At 41.3% G+C, this 19,673-nt stretch overlaps 3 protein-coding genes across 3 annotated transcripts in view; all 3 read right to left on the bottom strand.

The window, feature by feature from the left end:
• Nucleotides 1–19,673, bottom strand: part of LOC136433269 (sushi, von Willebrand factor type A, EGF and pentraxin domain-containing protein 1-like) — a 110,529-nt gene that overhangs the window by 7,578 nt on the left and 83,278 nt on the right. The window lies entirely within an intron of this gene.
• Nucleotides 3,046–7,823, bottom strand: LOC136433267 (protein cornichon homolog 1-like). The gene is made up of 5 exons (XM_066425292.1): nucleotides 7,691–7,823; nucleotides 6,366–6,434; nucleotides 5,512–5,624; nucleotides 4,587–4,730; nucleotides 3,046–3,447 (listed from the first exon to the last, which is right to left on the bottom strand). Exons 1-5 carry the CDS (start codon nucleotides 7,769–7,771, stop codon nucleotides 3,420–3,422), a joined length of 435 nt encoding a protein of 144 aa, XP_066281389.1. The 5' UTR covers nucleotides 7,772–7,823; the 3' UTR covers nucleotides 3,046–3,419.
• LOC136433265 (cytoglobin-1-like) overlaps nucleotides 11,845–19,673 on the bottom strand; it is a 29,495-nt gene continuing 21,666 nt past the window's right edge. The window contains exons 2-3 of the mRNA XM_066425291.1: nucleotides 17,456–17,693; nucleotides 11,845–15,712 (exon numbers count right to left, since the gene is read on the bottom strand). Coding sequence (XP_066281388.1) covers nucleotides 15,452–15,712; nucleotides 17,456–17,693 — 499 coding nt within the window. The 3' untranslated portion in view covers nucleotides 11,845–15,451. The remainder of the gene's footprint in view (nucleotides 15,713–17,455; nucleotides 17,694–19,673) is intronic.

Here is a 19,673-nt window from a genome sequence, read left to right as displayed (position 1 = left end):
AGCTTGTAAATAACAATTCTTCCAAGCTAGAAAAGAGAAGGGTCGGTAGGTTTGGGGAAAGCTCTAAAATGAGACTTATTTTGTAATTGCTGCAGTAAAGGTTGTCATCAAAGTAAAAGATCCCATCTTTCCAGGAAGATGTATCATGTTCCACATGTACTTGCAGTATAATTGTGCATATTTAGCCTGATTACAAACTCCCCAACATGAACAAAAATAGAATATCCCAAATATTTCATTCATTTGAGTACATGAAGGTGGGTGTTATCACAATACTTCAGCTTTCTAGCTTCATACTGGTACAAAGAAATACATGTATATACAAAAATGTCATCAATCCCAAACACGTCCTAATTGAAATACATCTCTACCCTTTTAGCTTCGGAGCTGTCCAGGAGTCCACTTGATACATACAAATACAAACATTTACATTAAAACTGAGCCTTATGTAGTTTCTTTATAGGCCACAGCAAATCAATTTTATGGATTACATCCTCTGCAGACCCCAAATCCGATGCAAGAGTGAAACAAACAAAACAAGAAGGGCAACAACAAAATAACAGGAAGTCAGTATCATAAAAAAAAGGATGGGCAAAAAACAGGAAGCCTGGATTTTCGAAATACATGTAATGAGGCCATAAACATTGTTACAAGAAATGAAGTTACAAAACATGGTATCACAGCCAAAGTGTCTTATTTCTGTATTCAAGAAGTGCAGAAAGTGACAAGTGTGTTATCTACAGACTAGTATCACTACTGCGACACTCAAGGCTACCACACTAGTCACTTTCACTAGTACATGCAAATCTCCAACCTGTTATATATTTATATTTTCTTTCTTTTTTTTCAAAATCAGGCAAAAATCAATGTGCAGATATCATCCATAAAATATACTTGTTGTGGGCATACATAATTGAAATGGTTTTTCAGTTGAATAGCCCAATCAATACACAATTTGCATGTTTCAGACTGCCTGGATAAAAACAGAGGTAAAATGATGTGATAAGCAGATAAGTGTGATATGTTCGGAAAATAGAACATCTTATGTGTTATGGTTAGCTTGTTTGATGTCTTGAACACCTGGATATTTTAAGTGTGATTACTGATACTGAGTATTAGCAGATTTCTTTGAATTCACCTTTTTTTTGGCGTTCTTTGGGTACCATGCAGAAACGTGAGTTACATTTTACCAATTGCATTTACTTCAGAAGGGTTCATGACCCTACTGCTCCATTATGTTCTGTGTCCTTGATTGACAGCAGCTGTCAGAGTGTATGAAGTCCCTCTACGTCCAAGTCCTTTAAATGCAGATTACCCCAAAGCAGTATCATGGGCCCCAGATATGCAGCAAGAATGATGATGATATTAATTTACCAGATCACTTCCCTCCCTCCCCTTTTGGAGCAACCTCCTCACAGCTTCCTACATCTGATACTGCATGTGCCAAGACGGATTTTCCCCCAACATATTTTCATATCATTATCATATCTTAAAAAATCAAAGAACCAGGAAAATTATTTGTACTGACATGGCCTAAAACATATAACTCCTCACCACAAATGATGTGTCAGATGGAATCAACACTATAAGTATAAGAGAGTGTACAAGAATATCTAAATGGACACCTTCATTCTTGTATACATTGTATTTTCTACAAGCATTTTATACATACAATGTCTCCAATGAACGTATCTCAAGACTTCACAACACCTATCAATATGTAGTTAACCATATAAGGTTAGTGATAGCAACACAGCATTGCTATCTGTCACATGTATCAAACTAAGATGTAAAATTTGATTTCCCTTTAAGCATGATCATTAGCAGCACGAAGGACTGGTCATAGAAAATAATGCATAAAGCATTGGAGAACTCTAAACTTACACTGTGGCTCTGCATCAATACTGAGAGGAACATAAGTAATGTTCAGCAGTTTAATTCCACGTTTGTCACATTTGCCTTTGAGCATCAAACCTCACACCAAGACGTACACCTGTGGGCCTGGATGATCTGCATGACATCACTACTTTCTGTGCACAGAACTTCTATTAGTTCTAATGAACAGCTTTTCAGCAATTTATGTCGTTGGTTTTATTCTGTAAGTAAATATCAAGCATTTTCCTTTATAGATGAGCAAAGAATTTTGTGATGCCACATTGCTTAAACATAAAAAATAGGCAAATCACACATTATCTTTTCTACAGGTCAGATATTCCAACTTTAAGATGATGAACATGTCTCAAGTATAACAGCTGAGGTGCTCCAAAGGAACCTTTCAAGTATAATTCAAATCCCAAACCTACCCACCCATACCACCCTATACCACTTTATCTAAAGCAAATTTATTGTCCAAATAATGGTACTACCTTGTTTCAGGCATTGTTTGCTTAGACTACATGATCCTGCACAATCTTACCCCTATGCCTTGCTATAATTAATACTCAGTCAAACAACATAATAGTACACTCACACAAGTCAAACAGCATGTTTGGCATCAACCTTGATTCAACAGACATCAAAAGGCTACACTTCAGTTCACAGCTTGGAGCCTTCACCAAAGCTACATATGTACATGTAAACCAGCCTTGGTGATTATATACCCAATGCAGATAAACAGCTTCAGGTACGTCCTACTATTTACCTTTGTAGCATTAAGCTGACTTTTCAATGTATACCTAATGCATACCCTAGTAAAAGCACAGAGTCCCAATATCAACACCTATTGTTACCATTACTAATGACTGTATATGTAGTTAAATGAAAATAGTTTTTCGAAGCAAATCTTTGTTATAATAGTGGTATGGCATGTTCTTTCCAGTTCCTAGCTGACATATGGTTTATTTGATTTATTTCCAATCAAAGACATGTATAAACCATTCATGGCTTTCTCAATGCTAGCTGGTCATTTAGTGAGTATGTACTAGCAAAGAGCATTGTTTTATTTTGAGTTGTAACATTAGAAAATCTATTTTGGCCATTTGCATGAAATTCATCCAAAGTCGAAAAAATTGCCATTTACAACAATCAGAGAACTCCACTGCTTAGGACACAAACCTTTCTACTACCACTCCCTTCTATTAGACAGTTACGTAAGTCTGTAATTGACCACATCATTAACAACAAGAGCTATCTTGAAGCAATCCTGCATCAAATATTAAACTCATAGGTCCACAAGAAACTTACAGGTATAGATACGGTTACTAGGATCTGTTTATCCATTAAGACATCCCTGTTGTATTCTATTAATGTTTCAAAGCTTTACAGTGTTCTACAGCACAAAACATTAGAAGATTCCTTGGAAAACATGAAATTCTTATTCATTACTATGCAGGTAGTCACTGAGCGAGAAGCTAACATGTAGCTGACCACAGTTGGGCTGGCCACAGATTCCTGCATTACTGCCACAGCACCCAGCATCTCTAAGAGGACACCAGGGCGTATATCATGCTGAAATACAAACACAACACAGTCAGCCATATCAACATGTCTTTCCGGAGAAGTAGGCAACATGTGAAGAAACATGTATGTAGAAAAGTTCCAATAAAGCTCATTAGCAATTACTGTACCTTGTCTACTTCAATGGCCTCAAATTGTATTATAACTCATGACATGTACTGGTTACATACCATGCCCACCCTGCGCTATTGCCTAGGTGTCTAAATATAACATGCATAAGTCATAACTGTTGATTAGAATAATCAAAGCTGATGGAAGATGTTATTTTATATCCAGCCTGGATGTCGGCTTATTGAGAAACAAAGAACTGTCTCTCCACCAGACAGAATCTATTTAGACCAATAAGCTGGTGATCTACATGCTACAAATGCACCAATTAAAATGACTTCACCACCCTTATCAAAGGCTATCTGTACACTAAATACGATTTAATAGAGCCACATAGGTCATATATATCATAGGTCCCTCCCTATGTTTTTCTCATCTTTCTACTTATCACAAAAAATGGATTTTAAAAAATCAGTCCAGCCTTAAATGCCCCATTATAAGAGTATCCTGCAAAGTTGACATCCATCACCTAGCAACATTGATGTTTTAGGGCCATTTGAATTTTGATGAGTGACTACATGAAGGTGCAAGCTGTGAGGCAGATGCGTACAAGTCTCCAGGCTACAATCATATCTAGGTGATTCTCTTTTAAGTATTCACTGTTTGCATTTAAATTTGAATTTCTAACGCATGCTATAATTTGTCTATCAAAGTCCTGTACAGCTGCTGGTGGGCATTTCATTTCCAGTATATTACAATATTTAGTCTGATATTCTTCCAATCCAACATTGCGTTTGTGGTGATATTACTACATGTATATTGTTTAAAATATCATTTTGGTCGACAGAATGTTTTTCACAATTTGCCCAATACTAGTGACAAAGCAGGCTGACGTCTGTGACATAATATATCTGTCAGTAGTATACAATTCTCTGTCTTGCAAACATTGTATTTAAAAGAAACACTGACACCACTAAGTTACTGTTTTTCCATTTGTTACAGAGTCAGTCTTTTTATAAGGCATTAAGACGTCTTTAATGTATTTCAGTTCCTTAATTGCCATGAATCCCCTGCCCTCTTACCTGTACAGGTAGTAGAAGAAGGACAGAAGGTAGAAGGCCAGTTTGATCCAGCCCTCCCGCTGACAATGTGATAGCACATCTGCATTCATTATGGTGGTGGGGTCATACAGGCCAGGGCTGCTCATCACAGGGCGACCCGCATACCTGCATGGATATACATATAGATAGACATTATTATAGGATGGAACATGCACTGAAGAGACATTTCATTCAATATATATAATATCAACAAACTGAAGAAAAGCTTGTCAATGTGAGTGATGCACCATGTCTGTGACCTTTTTCCTCCACTGTACCTGTACAGAGAGCTCAGTGGATACTGCGTTTATTATCCCAAATCATTCTGACTGCAGTTCTGGCACCCCATCATACAAAGCTTGGCTTTAAGAGAAAATGTCAAGAGGATTTCCTGTCAATCAGGATATTCTACTCAGACAGCACAGAAATACATGTAATAGCCTGGGTGCTATCAGATTACTACTGGGGCTCCTAACCTCGCTTCACTGAATTTTTTTAGGGGGGGGGAGTTTTTTAGGGCAGCGACTATAGGAGCCCCGGTAGTAATTGGATGGTACCCAGGCTATAGAAATTATGTGTTTTGTACAAAGTACATGTTTATCATGGATCAGGCCTGATGACAATGACCTTAGATGACTTGTCAACCTATCCAGTGCACACTTATTAATTCAGCTGGAAGCCACCTATGTTCAGCAATGAGTCTGCATCTTATCTTGACTTTTAATCCAGTCAAAATGGAATGACATCACAGGACTTTTCTACTTGCCAAGGTCACATGTAAGGACTTCTTAAAGTCATCCCCAAGCAGATTTGTAGGTTGAGCAGATGTCAGGTTTGTTTTGCATGTGTTTTGCAATGATTTGCCCAACATCTGCATGGAGATAAATATCTGGTTTACTCCTCTCACCTGTATACATGGTACGCGATGAGTGGTATGTTGAGAGCCAAGGAGAAGAACTCTCCTGCCAGCAGGAACAGGAGGCAGAAGAAGCCATGGATGATGTACTCTGGCAGGACCAGCTGGGAGACAAACATTCTTCAGGTCAGTGTACATGCATGTCCAGGCCAGGTCTTAAGACTATTTCTCAGAGTCAGAGGCAAGGAAAACGGTCTTGGCACAGATTTGAAAAATACATATCATGTTGCCATTGGAAAAATTCAACAGAAATGTTTTCCTGTTGCACATATCTACCCTTTGACAAACTTGTTCCTCATCCCATTCCAAAAGAGGCCCAGAGTAACACTCCATTTTGGACCGATGCTTATCTACATGAATATGCTTCTACAACATGTTATATCTGTGGACAGTGGAGCACATCTAGATCCTTCTATTATATGTACTGTATAAAGATCTACAGTTTATTTTAGAATTTCAGCTCTATGTAGAACCTAATGCCATTTTCTCTTCTGAAAACTGTAGCCAGAATCTTAAGCCTTCCTTGGCTTCTTTCTCTCTACATGATCAAGCAATCACCCAGTGGATTTACACACATAATTTAAAATGTCAGCTCTTCCCATGAGTATACTTACTGTGTATGACTAATGATCTTGTGCAGTTTAGGGGATCAAAGTCTTATATAACAACATAGTCTGGCTGACTTTTTGACCTTATCTAGCTGAGATGAAAATCCCAGGATGAAGATTTCCATTATTGGGCTTGGCTCTACATGTTAGTAGATGACAGGTGACATTACTGTGAGCAAGGAGGTTTACTTTTGCTGTGAGAGATGTGAGTAGAGGGAACCAGCAGTGTGAACTTACCGGGTTGAGACTGTTGCACTGGTCTATAGGGTTCTTATAGTCCGTCTTCAGCTCATCAAAGGCAATGATCTGGAACAGTTCACTCAATGAAATCAAATGTACAATCAAGACAAAAATACTTCTTTGAAACATAAGTGCTTGAGTTGGTCCTAATAATAGCAGCCACCTAAGCAATAGCTGCCTGTCCTTGTCTGAGTGGGATCAGCTTAGCCTCCTTTGCAGACTTCTAAGAGTGCCAGCATTTAGTTTTTTTGGGGAGTGCTGATTCACGATTTTCAACATGGGCCAGGTTCTCTATCATGAATACCAGGGGACATGGTTTACGCATGCCTGGAAGCGATCATCTGTATCTGTATCTTTATAGCCGGTATAACCGCCATCCGGCGTAACACACCAGCTTCGCAGGCACGCGGCGCAGCAGCAGCTGGTTATATTACGCCGAACGACCTGTCACGTCTAACCTCGCATATCTAACTGCATGCATTGTTTAAAAGCTGTCTAAAGAGGATGCTTCCACGGTACTTGGTTGCAACCAGTTCCATTCTAAGATCGTTCTAGGAAAATACGGGAAAATACAAATTTTTGAACACATCAATCCTAGGTTGAAAAGTCTGATACTTAAAGGCATGGCTATCTCTTGTCCTTTTCTGAGCTGGTATTAGATACTTAGATCATAAACGATCTCCCGCAGTATTAGAGAACCTGTCCCATGTGGAGAATCGCTAATCAGCGCTCCCAAAAAAGTAAACGCCTGCGCTCCTAGAAGCCTGCGAAGGAGGCTAAATATACTGTGCTTAGAGATCTGTCCTTTTGTAATTCCTCGTCTATCCACCTTAACCTCATCTATCCACAATTATATAACCACTTCCGTTGAGAGCTGATTCGTCACTGGGATGGCTAGAGCTTGACTTCTTGCACAGTCCCGGCTGTTACAACGTAGCCAAACCGATAAAGAGGGGAACATATAAATTCCAAGAGAACGGGTGGCAAAGGGACTCTTACTAGGGAGGGCAACCGATGACGTAAACATGTAACTCTGACATGCACAATTCTGGACGACCATATTTTCTAATATTAGCGACAATTCAATCAAAAATGTTTCCAGTTAAGATTTACTTTCAAGTAGCCAAAAATTATGCCGACATGAGTTCTGTATGATTTTTAGTAAAAGAATCTGCGGATATGAAAATGATGATGTTCGAGGAATCCGCCCTCCCACCTTTGAGTACAATATCCTCAAATCAGTACATTATGAAATACACTGCACAAATTTAGCATCACACATTTTGACCATAACACAGTTATTCACTAATCGGAAGACTTACATGCCAAATAGCGAAGAAAATGAGACAAGCTGATAGTAACAATGCCACGATGTAGCAAAATGCCGCGAAAGTGAACGCCATCTTGATCGCCTGTACTGCGCATGAGCCGTGAACCTTAACCTCCCGTCCTTTCCCGCCCGACTCACCTGAGATCACCTGTTGCTGCCGTCACACCTGTTGATGGGACCGGCACCATGTCTCTTCTGTCTGTCGGGTTTTTATGAACATGTTGATATTCATGCCGCTGACCTTTCCTCTGGCCCTTTTTTAATTTGATTTAAAAAACATCGCCAGATTTTGAAGACAGCACACTTTCGTTAGAATGTCTACGATGCAGACTTATTCAAGTTATTGACATGGTTGTGGTGAGTTAAGTTTTACATGGTAGATTGTAGATTATCAGCTTGTAAAAGATTATTAAAAGCACTTAAGTTATTGATAGGGCCACACAACATGACAACCGCGGCTCGGAATCCTTTGAAGTTGGCTCTTGTCAAGTTCTGATCCATTACGTAACGCCAAGAAGGTTATGTTTTCGTCAGCGTTCGTGTGTCTGTGTACACAATAACGCCAGAATACCTGAATGGATTATCTTGATATTTGGTATGTGGTTAGGTCTTCATAAGACCTAGAAATGATTGGCCTTAGATTTTGGGCCTCCAAGCGGCTTGTTATGGTACTGTAGCGAAACTTCCGGTTTTGATATCTCGTGTTCTGGATATGCTATCGTCGTGATTTTTGCGTGGCAGATAGCTCTTGGGAGCAAGGAGATTAAGACTTGTAGGTTTGGGCCCCCTAGCGGCTTTTTTTAGAACTGCAGAAGCCGATTTCGTTTCAAACTTTGAAAGAGAATGATTCGAGAAGGGGCTGACGGATCGTCATGATGTTTGGTACTAGTATGTAGATAGCTTCAGTAATGATTTACATAATCATATGCTAATCATGCATATCAGGAGCTAATACAATCATCAATGCTTCAATAGCCTTCTGTGCTAAAGCCCCCGTCACAAATCAAGAATTTAGCTCGGCCGACTTGTCGGCGAGCTCCAAATGGCGATTTTCGGGCGAAGTACGACCGACGTCCTGTCGATTCCACGGGCTTCGGGCGAATTTTTGGAGCTCGGCCGACGTTCGCGGGTCACTGAAAGCTGCGCTTAAATTCAGCGAGGCCTCGGCGACAATTTTTGAACTCGCACAGCTCGTCAACAGTTTGCCCGAAGCTCGCCCGAGCAATGCCCAGCGCTCGGCCAATATTCGGGCGGGCATCCGAGGATTTTAGACCCGATTTTCGGTCGGTCGGAGGTCGCCCGAACTCTTCGACCTCGTGCGAGCCTCGCTCGGGCTTTGTACAATAATCGGACGACCGTCGTCAGTGTTCCGACCGACTCATGAAAAGTAAGGCGTGCTTCGGGCGAGCGTTGTACTGGTGTCGATGGGAGCTTGGACGAGCTCCGGCCGAACTCCTTCTTGTTCAGGAATAAAAAGTAACGACAGTTTGGTTTATAACATAAGATGATAAATAATACTGTAATATTAACTAATACTGATATCAACTTGTCAAGGAATGCTGCCAAACTTTTCTAATGAAAGACAATTCAATTGCAAAGTTAAATTTTCATTGAAAAAACAATTATTATACATAAAATGTGGACACCGAAGACGATACTTCCTTTTTCTTTTTTGGTATTGGTTTGGATGTTTCAATTTAGATATATATCAATGAGCCGAGGCTTGACTTTTGAGGCTTGACTTGAATTCTTGAGTTTTTCCTCCACAAAATGACTAGTTGAAAGTCCACTAAGTCATTATAGATTTATTTTTGTCTGCCGAGGCACGCCCAGGCGTCGGCAGGGCGTCGATAGGCTTATCAACGGTCGGCCGAAGCTCCGACGGCGTTCGCCCGAGCTTCGGTCGATTTCCGTTTGGTGAAAATGTTTGGATCGGGGTTAAACGACTAATCTGTTGACTTTGTGGCTCCTGCGCTAGTAATCGGATTGGTTTATGACAAAATTCCTGTTTAGGTTATTATTTTCAGTGTGCCCACCCACTTCACTCATGTCCTACAGATTTGCCACAACTCAGAAAGTAAAGTTGGTCCAAATTTGAGCTTGTTACCAGGTCAGTTGATTCTGACTTCGTCCGTGTCCAAGAGATGGTACCGTCTTATGTGGGATTTATGATTATTAGTGTTCGACGGACGTCGCCCGAGCTCCGTTCAATTTGTGACGGGGCAGGTTTTCAGCGAAAAATACGGTCGACGCTCGGGCGAATTTGAAATTCGGCGAGCTTCCGGCGATCTACAAAATCGGCCGATGCTCGCATGAATTGTGACGCCGGCTTAAGAAAAGAATTTCATACTGACTTTGAACAGTCTGTGTTCTTTGGTTAGAGAACACAGACTGATATAATTCATGTAAATGAGGACCTTATTTGCATAATCAATGAGGCACATCAATGATACGTCACTCAAAAAGGTTAACATCATTTGGCAAAGGTATAAGGTCGTGGAACTCTAGTTCATTTATTCACTCATTCATTCATTCATTCATTCATTCATTCATTTCATTCAATATTTAACTCAGTCGATTTTATCTCAAATAGACCGATCCTGAATCCATGCCCAACTTTAGAACCGCCTGGCAACTACAATATATCGGTAAAATCAGCCTGACACCTACAAATGGAGAAGAGCGGATACCTAAACGTTCGCAGTACACAACAGATACGCTCATCGGCTTGGAGACGCTTCTTTATTTGCCAATTAGGATTTACAGCACGGTCGACCAGCCTCAACCATCGTGTCAATTATCAAGGATTATTTCAATAAACAACAATGTTACATCTCCGCAGAACTTATGATCAAACCGACTTGCAAAATTTCCTCCAAATCAAACTTTAGTATGCGTGGGACGTTGCGCATCTTTCGCACATCGTGATGATTTTAGATATAACGAATGCTATCCGGCTGTTCTGTAATGGGTTATTACTCCTGATAAGACGCATCCTGCGATACTTATTGAATGTATCATTAGGAAAGTTTCATCAAAGTCACCTTCAGCTTCCCGAGTCATCTACGTGATAGCATGTTAAGTCAAGGGTATGATGGGTTCTATACAGATATCGACGTTTTCGTTTGGAGACTACACGTTATGAGTTGCTTCCGCGGTATTTCCTTAATGAGTGGTTGAGCTAAGGGGGTAACTCAGCTGCACACTGAGTGGACATCAGTCGCAGCCTATTGTATGTGTAATATTGCAGTGCTCAGTGATTCCACGTTACATAATCATTTGTTGTATCATACTAGTGATTCCAGATCTCAAGTTCTCAAAATTTAATCTACAAAGCTGGTTGCGACCTCGCGATGGTTTTCATAGCCTAACCATGCCCAATGGATTTAGCGCAGACAGTTAGCGCTTAATTAGTGGGCTGGCCATGAACATGAATAGACCGTTTCGATCGTACGGTCTGCAATTCAATTTGCTTGATATTTGACTGACTTCTTGGAATTTCCCTGTGGACTTGTGTATACGTACATGTACGAGCCAAATACCGATGGTATAAGCTCGTATCTACGTGCTCCCTTACACGTAGGTAAGTTGAACTTGGGTTCCAGTCAATTTTTTCAAGTTTGCTGGAGATGAGTTTCTGTTGGTCCATGATTTGAGTGGATCCTGTTGTCTTTGCCTCAACATGCACGTTTCAGATGAATTAGCTGCCAAGATTTTCATTTCCTTGTGAGATTAAAAGTATTTCAAATACATTGAAGCATCTGTCATGATGTTTTCATAATGGTGGAGCCAGATGCTGAATGTTGCTAACAGCATTTCAGGCGATATTCCCGAGACAATAAACCTGTTTACAGAAAATCAAATCTGTCTTGTGTCAACACGAGTATTTTGCACACTTCATCACAGTCGCATGAGAACAACGCTGTCTGACAAGTCAACTCTCTCTGGTAGGAAAAGTTTTTAAAAGATTTGATTTGATGCAGATTAACGTTCTGAATACAAATGGAAATGTACGGTCCGAAGGTGATTAGTGATGTCCGTGACATTGGACTCCGCCGGGTCCAAAGAGAACCTTGACCTGTTGACCGTTGTGAGAATCGAGCATCAAACAGGACTAGTCGACATGGTGCAAGGTAAGACACAAACTCCAGGTTCTCCATTCTTTAATGAAAACGTCCTCCAAATACCACAACCGAACAAAGGTCAAACACCCTTCAATAAATTATATGATGACACGTCAATACATTTTTACACTGAGGCGTAAACTGTACTTAGCTAGATGATAACAAAGTTGCAAGTTTATATCTTCCAGAAGCAAATATGTTCGCGCTCATCGGTCACGGTGTATCAGAGGGAACAATGTCCGCCCAAAGTTAGGAAACGGCCGTCTAAACCAAGCAATACTAAATCTCAGAACTTCAATCAGTTCTGAATGTCTGCATCTGTCAGCAGATAGCTCTGTTCACCACAGGGATGGCCATCGTCTTCTTGATTATCGCCCTCTTTCTGTCACTCAAGACCCCGCCTCGTAATTGCCCGGCGGCGGAACTAACGTTATCAATCACGACTCACCGTCAGTGTTTCACAATCACCCCATTAAATAACTCTGTAATGGCTATTTTCTCGTACAAGCCACCTGTAACAGCCTCTCTTACGCACTTGAAGGAGTATGTCTATATTCAAAACACGCAGCGGAACCCAGAATGGCCCACCTTCATGAGCGGATGAATCACCTTGGATATTAGTCCGTCCGCAATTTTAACACATTACAAATGGTGCAATTACCAAGAACCGTACCCATACATTCAGTTTATGTCACCAAACAAATTACGTTGTTACACATCCGTTTCGTGAGGTTTTGAATTAATTCTGATAACAGAGGGACGTGTGCATAGATCTGAATTGAATTATCAAGACTTGGTTTACATTGTCTTCACAGTTCCTTGCTCCTGACATCGACAGCATAGAATAACTTTTCTTCGGCGGCCTGGAGTTGTGCGTGCGGTCGTTGACTCGAGAAGAATATGTAGACCGGAATAAAAGTTAATTGAAAGCATCTTTGTGACACGTGCGGTCCAAAACGATTTAGAATATTGATTCCAACGATGTACTTTCTTTTCCGAGGTCAACATACCAACATCCGGGGTCAACATATATTCAGGAAAGATGAAACATGAACAATTTAAACTTAATTACTAAATGGCTAAGTTTCTAGAGCATCTAAAACTGCACTGTATTTCACCAGAGGCCATTCTCTTATTGATTCACCCTTGCTCCTTTAGAAAGTCCCATCAACAGGGAATAATCCACCGCCTTTTGGGCGCTTCGCACGAGAGAATATGCGGACAGAGGCTGAAAGCCGTAACATTAAATCAGGCTTTACTGCCTAATATGGCAGTATCTGCACTTATCGCACTTTTAAAGTCCATAGCCCTTCGGGTAGGTGGGCAAGAAGGAGGATTCTATTTTCAATTCGGAGGCTTTTAAGATAACGCTATTGCGGGATTGCAACACTTGAATGGCCCTTGGCATCGCCATAATAGACAGGGCAGTGTTCGTAATGTATAGGAGCTTTGAGGGCCCGACCAATTTGTCGCCAAAAGGAAGCTGCAATGGAAAATTGTAACCGGGAAAAAAACTCGGCAGCCAGAAAACGTTATGATCTTCCATCTCAACATCTGCTGAAGATTACCCTTCAAGAACATACCGTTCGGCCGTCTTTCATCTCCCTTTTGATAGGGTCTACATTGACAACTGTTTCTGACGCCCTTAACTTCATGGACATTTCCGCATAAGCCACCGATTCATACAAACACGATTGATGTGCAGTCCTGAACCAAAGATTACCTTTTTTGGGAGTTTAAGATTTACATCCAAGGTTTTAATGAGTCAGGAAAAATTTTCAAAGTAGACTCTAACTAAAGGTGAGATCAGTTAGATTATTTTCAGTGTGCGGAGTAATCAGCAGTTATTGGACTGTGGCTCAGAGGTCAATCCCATAGAGCTGTAACGCCCAACAGCCCTTTGCAGACTCTGACAATTAGCTTGTGCTGCGTTATGATAACGATGTTGATGATAATGGTGGTGGTTCTGCTGTGCACGCAAGGAAACCCCAGCTTCTCATTGCCCAGCCGGAAAGTTCAAGCCCGGCACGTGCACTAACTAACCCTCAGGAGATAGCCGGTCGCCACGGCGTCTCTGTCGTGTCCCATTCGCCTCCAGACAGCTGCCCCCCAGTTCATGGCCAATTTGTATGATTTGTTTTAGATCTTCGTCTTGTTTTACTAAAATGACTTATTCTTCTGGCTGTTTAATTGATACAAACATTTTAATATTCAGAGGCCCAAGTTCTATGTACTCAAAGTAAAAAACATAGCAACCAGTCACGTATCCATCAGAACCAAGCACCTAATTTGTCTAGAGTCTAATCTAATAACATGTGGATGTGATCCCTTGTTAGTGTTAATAGAATGACAGTCTTTAGTTGCGAGAAACAAAGTTTTTCCAACTTAATTGAGTCAAAAGCGCGAGTTGAAAAGAAATCAGTTGATATGCAGCAAACCAAGGCGCAGTGCAGGATTAATACGTTCCAGAGGGAGCGGATAATGATGAAGGACCACGAAGAAACACGTGTAAAGAAGTTAGGTCTCCAGTAATGCTGTTATAGGTTCGACTGATTGATCATCCCGAGCTGCCGGTGTACTGGGTACCGTCCCGCGGTGGTGCGTAGTTGTCATGTCCCTGTCACACAGCAGGAAAGTCGATCGGCCGACTACATTTTCAGCAGTACTGCGCCCGGTGTCTCGAACGTCGCGCGATTTATAGAGATCGGCCAATGTTCACAGGTTCTCGATCCCCGTCCAATGTGATGGGGGTAAATTTTCACTAATTTCAGCTGAAGAATACTGTCAACTTTCTGTCGATTTCAAGATTTGGCGAACTTCAGGCCATCCACAAATACGGCCAAAGCTCGTCCACTGTGTGACAGGGCCTTAATTATAATGACTGTCTATAGCTTGAATGTCAGACAAAATCACACCAGACGACAGGATTGGAACAATATGATAGAAATACCTGCGAGCGTATTCACAATCAACATCACAAAACCTGCGTAGTGTCAGTAATATATGCATTTGAACTTCAGCAGATGAACGATCATCAAGCAAGCCGAAAGCAATCCCAATGGAATGTCACATTACACTCACTGGTTGTACAAGTCAGCGGCTTACCGAAGTTAGAAGCAATTGGATGCCGCTCGATCGTCTTCGACGAATTAAATTAAACATGTGCGCGTTATGCATATTGTGAATCGAATGACATAATTAAATGCGAGCAACATAGTTTCACAATAATTTGTGTAAGTACAAATGTCAAAGTAATCCGCCTCGTGACTGCAGTCTAACACTAAAAAAACTCCATGAAGCTTTCCTTAACTCAGCACTGATGCCATTGTTGTCAATGAAACCTCTTTCTCAGATTCAGTTCAAAAAAGTTTGAAACTAAACACAAAACAGAACGTGTGATTGTGTAGGGTGCTGGCCGTCGCCATCTAGTTCAGCAGTCTTCTGCCTCCTCACCATCCCTCCCAGCGATGATGACGATCTTTACAGGGCGTAGGCTCGTTGTTTGGAACAGCAGCTTGCGCTTCCTACGTGCTTCTCAGACAAAACGAGTGAAGGCCTGCCCAGCACTTTACCAAACCCAACGGTTTGTCCAAGCTTCAAGTGTATCAGTCCCGTATAAATCCCCTTGATCAGTGCACGCCATTCTCTTCTGCCTCTGCGTCCACAATGGCGGCCACCTTCTCGGGTCTGATGAACTTGTGCACCCTGCCAGGCGGTCGCCACAGCCGGCTCAGGTTCTTCTCCTCGTCGTCTGTCAGCTCCAAGGTCGCGCCCTCCGACAGCGTCTCCAGGATGAACTTGATCGTGATGGTGTAGATCTCTTCCATGTTCTTCGTGTACCTGTCTCCGAGGACGTCGCTCACGGCCGCCAGGAACGGCTTTTCTACTTTCTGTGGACACAGATGACAGAGTGATCAATGGGCAGTTTCGTCATGATTATCTAGTTGGAAGAAAATCGGTGTTGTCTATTTTACACTGTGAGCAAAGATGCCTCATGCTCCCTGAAAACAGTAATTCATTCTGTACCCTTGATGCCATGGTAAGTCAATATCATATTACATCGGTGTATCTATTTGAGTGCATACGCTTAATTTCTTACAGACACGCTAATACAATTTTCATAACTGAGATTACTAACCCTCCATGCACATTGTGCTTGTTGTATTCTCCTCCACATATCTAATATAGCTTGCAATAACAGAGAATATTAAACATATTTTCAAGACGCCAAACGGTCCATGGTTGCTCAAGGCAATATAAGTTATATATATATAGAGAGAAATTTTATTGCAACTTAGGCTAATTGCAAATACATTTAGCATGGAAAGAACGGACAGACAATGAAAAATATTGTATTCGCCAACTCTAATTTGACACTAAATTCTGATTTATTGGGTTCGGCTTCTTTTTCCGAGACAGTGGAAGACGAATGATCCCGCTTTTTCTGTAATGTGTGTATTTTGTAAAGCTCAGAGGACGGTAGTTTTCTTCTTTTTTTTGTCTGTAAACGCGGAGAAATTAGAAAGGAATTTGGTGGCCTCTTTAAGCAGCCAGGGGTGTTTTTCACTAGTTCTTTTTAAAAAGCAACTTCTATATAATCTTTAAGTAGAATTTCTTGACGCCGTATCCGTGGAATAGGCAGGAAATTGAAATTAGAGGAAGAAAATGAAAGTTTAAGCATCTAGAGAATGAACGAGAGAGTCAATGACTTTTCTCGAATAATGATGGCGATGATATCCCATGACTACATAACCCTCAAGCAGGTGCATGGTTTTGTCATTTTTTGTTTGTCTTTCTGTAGAATTCGTTATGTCATTCAAGTGCTGACACCAGTCTGAACAACACAGAGGATAAGAGCCGTCATCAGCGAGCCGGGGGAATTACCCCTAGTTATGACTTATGAGGCACTGCGGTCATTGATCTCTGCCCTATATCGATGTAAATCGTGACGTCACAATGCTCTTACATCCATCAGTATTGTGTACCGACTGGCCCTGCCGGGTGTACATGTAGCGTGCTGCCTGGATGTAACATCACGGCCTGGTCACAGATGAACGACAGCTCAGCTCAGCCCTGCATCCTTCTGAACCATCTATCTAACGATTATGAGATTGAACTGTTCCATCTCTCATCCATCACGTTGGAAAAAGTGCCTTTTATTGTGCACTCTACTATTTCTGTTAGTAGGTCATTTTAGGGGCTCCTTACATGACAAAATATCGGTACCCTAACGTTACATTGTCATTTGCTGTTGTAAAATGTAACTGTATTACATGTTACATTTTACAAAAGCAAATGCCTATTTAAAGTGGCTCCAGAAAACCAGATGGCGAATGATTCATCGATTGAGAAGCCTGATACGTGTGAACTTGAACAGGCCTGAGGCATTCGTTTCTGTCTTGTGTCATTAAAGTACATCCAGCGTGATTATACAAACATGTCTATAGTGAACGATAAAGAAACTAGAAAAATAGTCACAGTAGAGACAGCCTCTATAGACAGGTTGTTTGGGTGAATGAGAAATGAAATAATCCAAGTGACCAGAATGGCAGTTGGTGGGTTCTTAAATGCAGAAGTTTATCCCATCGCGGGTACGATTTTTGGACTGTGAGTCTGTGACCCCGGCTTCTTACCAAGAAAACGCTTGGGTCGACGTTGTACCGTTGGTGCATCTTGCCGACGTCGTGTAAAACCTTCATGACGTACGCCGAGTCGTCTACATGAGTGATGGCTTCGTGAAGCGCTTCCATCACCGTCGCCGCATGCGCGTCCAAGATGGCGTCCTGGTACAAGACGTCCGCGTCCCTCTCCCTCAGGTGGCGGAACTTCTGGTTGAAGACGGCCATCAGCTGGGGATCGTCTTTAAACAACCTGATGGCGAAACGAAGGAAAGATAGATCGTGGATACTTTGAATAACTGAAACATTGATATCTACATGTTCAACAAAGTTTGTATTTGTTCTGACTGCTTTAGAAATACGGACACTGCGAAAATACAGGGGAAATTCTAAATGCAAATAGACAAGGACAGCATCTGGTATGCCTCATGATGGGAGATGCAGTTTGTGGGTCCAGATTTGAATCAATTATTCCTTAGGCCAAAGCCTTGGCGATAAAAGCAGAAAAATTATGATTCTAGTTAACCACAGTCAGAGCAAAAATCATATGTATAACGTTAGCACGAAATGCATTTGATTGACGTATCTATCAGTAGAAATTACTTTCTTTTATTGTACCACTTGTATAATCTAAATGTTTCAAATATAACTTTATCACCCTGGCGTAAAATGTATAGGGGACTAGACTCTCAAGAAGGAGTTCAAGAATTTTCGGGAAAGATTCCTGTCACGTGTGGTGTTCCCGAGAAAGCTCAATATTAAACCGGACTTACTACACAGACGGTAGACAGCCCGCCGCTGGGGATACGGGGGCCGAGCTAAGACTCGCAGATTAAGTTCTGTCAGTCAAACGTACGTCCACCCAGCATGAATCAGCCTTGGCTTTCAGATAATCTCTACGTATCACCATATACATGTGTTTGATGTCAGACTTTGAGACCAAGTTAGATCAATATTCTATTCATGTTGTAACCTTATGTCTGTATGGGCCCATTGTAATTGTTTTGACGATGTTTTCAGAGCTGTCTGTGTTTTGATTAAGTTTAGTATAGCAACCACCCGGAATGACAGCTACCAAAGAGGATCTGACCTTAAAGGAGTCCTAAACTCCAGAAGGGGGTGTCATTTCCAAATGAATTATGTATCCATTAAATACGCAATCAGCCGGTTTTTCTACAAAATTCCGTTTGTGGTGAATAAGGCGACGTATGTTTTGTAAACAATATCATGATACTCAATATTTCGACGTAAATGAGGGGCGATAAGCACACCAAGAAGGCCTATTGTGGATAAGATATCAAGAACACAAAACAAGTCGAGTTTTTCTATCGCACCCGAAATCAAAGTTTATAACCCACCTTTTTTCAGGACTTGTCAGACACTTTGTATGTAGCCATATAGGCTGAGATTACTTAATTTGATTAGAGAGTACTTGGGGAGTTTGGTAGAATACTGGATGCCTTCTGTCTTCTGATGCTCGCGGAATAAGTGGGTACTTTATCGTATACTCTGAAGTAGTATGCATTTTTTACTTCCAAAAATTATAATTCATTGAAGAATACCACCCCCTTCTTGAGTATGACATATTCAAGTAAATGCACATGCCTTTCATAATTTTACATTTGCCCCTAGCGACGTTTTCGGCTTCTTGTTGCCTTTCTTTCTGCATAATTCTGTATGGCGTATGTTATGATACGCCCTATGCCATTTCCTAACAAGAGATCTTCAAAGGGACACTTGACTTCCCCTTTCATAAACAATGTTGTCTCCTATTGAAGTAACCGGCGCTGCTCATGTATACTGTTCGAACAAATACCCAATGCGCAGCACAGAGTCGATGGCACTCGTTGTTATCTCACGTTATGGTCTTATACATTGCAATGCTGCCTGTGCATGCCGTATTTTACGCGACTTATTTCATTCATTTGAAGTCTTAATCAGGTTATTGCCCTTGACATCTTCTGCTCTGCTGTGGCATAGTTACTGCCGCATTCGGTGCGTTTCGCTGCGGTGTTATGCCGCGTTCAGTTGGATACCTCCAACGACCCAACCCGTACATATACGGGACCCGCATACCTGCAATGTGCAACCCATATATATATATTTGGGGCCCGCAGGACAAGATATTTTTTAAGATCTTCTCTGAGATTACTGTTTGCAGGACCGTGGCAGGATTGAGATGGGAATGCCTGTTGTGGGTAATCTGGTCGGTAATAATCCAGCAGTAACGGGA

Source organism: Branchiostoma lanceolatum, chromosome 4 (assembly GCF_035083965.1).
Source record: "Branchiostoma lanceolatum isolate klBraLanc5 chromosome 4, klBraLanc5.hap2, whole genome shotgun sequence".
Classification (NCBI taxonomy): Eukaryota; Metazoa; Chordata; class Leptocardii; order Amphioxiformes; family Branchiostomatidae; genus Branchiostoma; species Branchiostoma lanceolatum.
The sequence above is the reverse complement of the archived record's forward strand: the minus strand, read 5'-3'. Positions and strand labels throughout refer to the sequence as shown.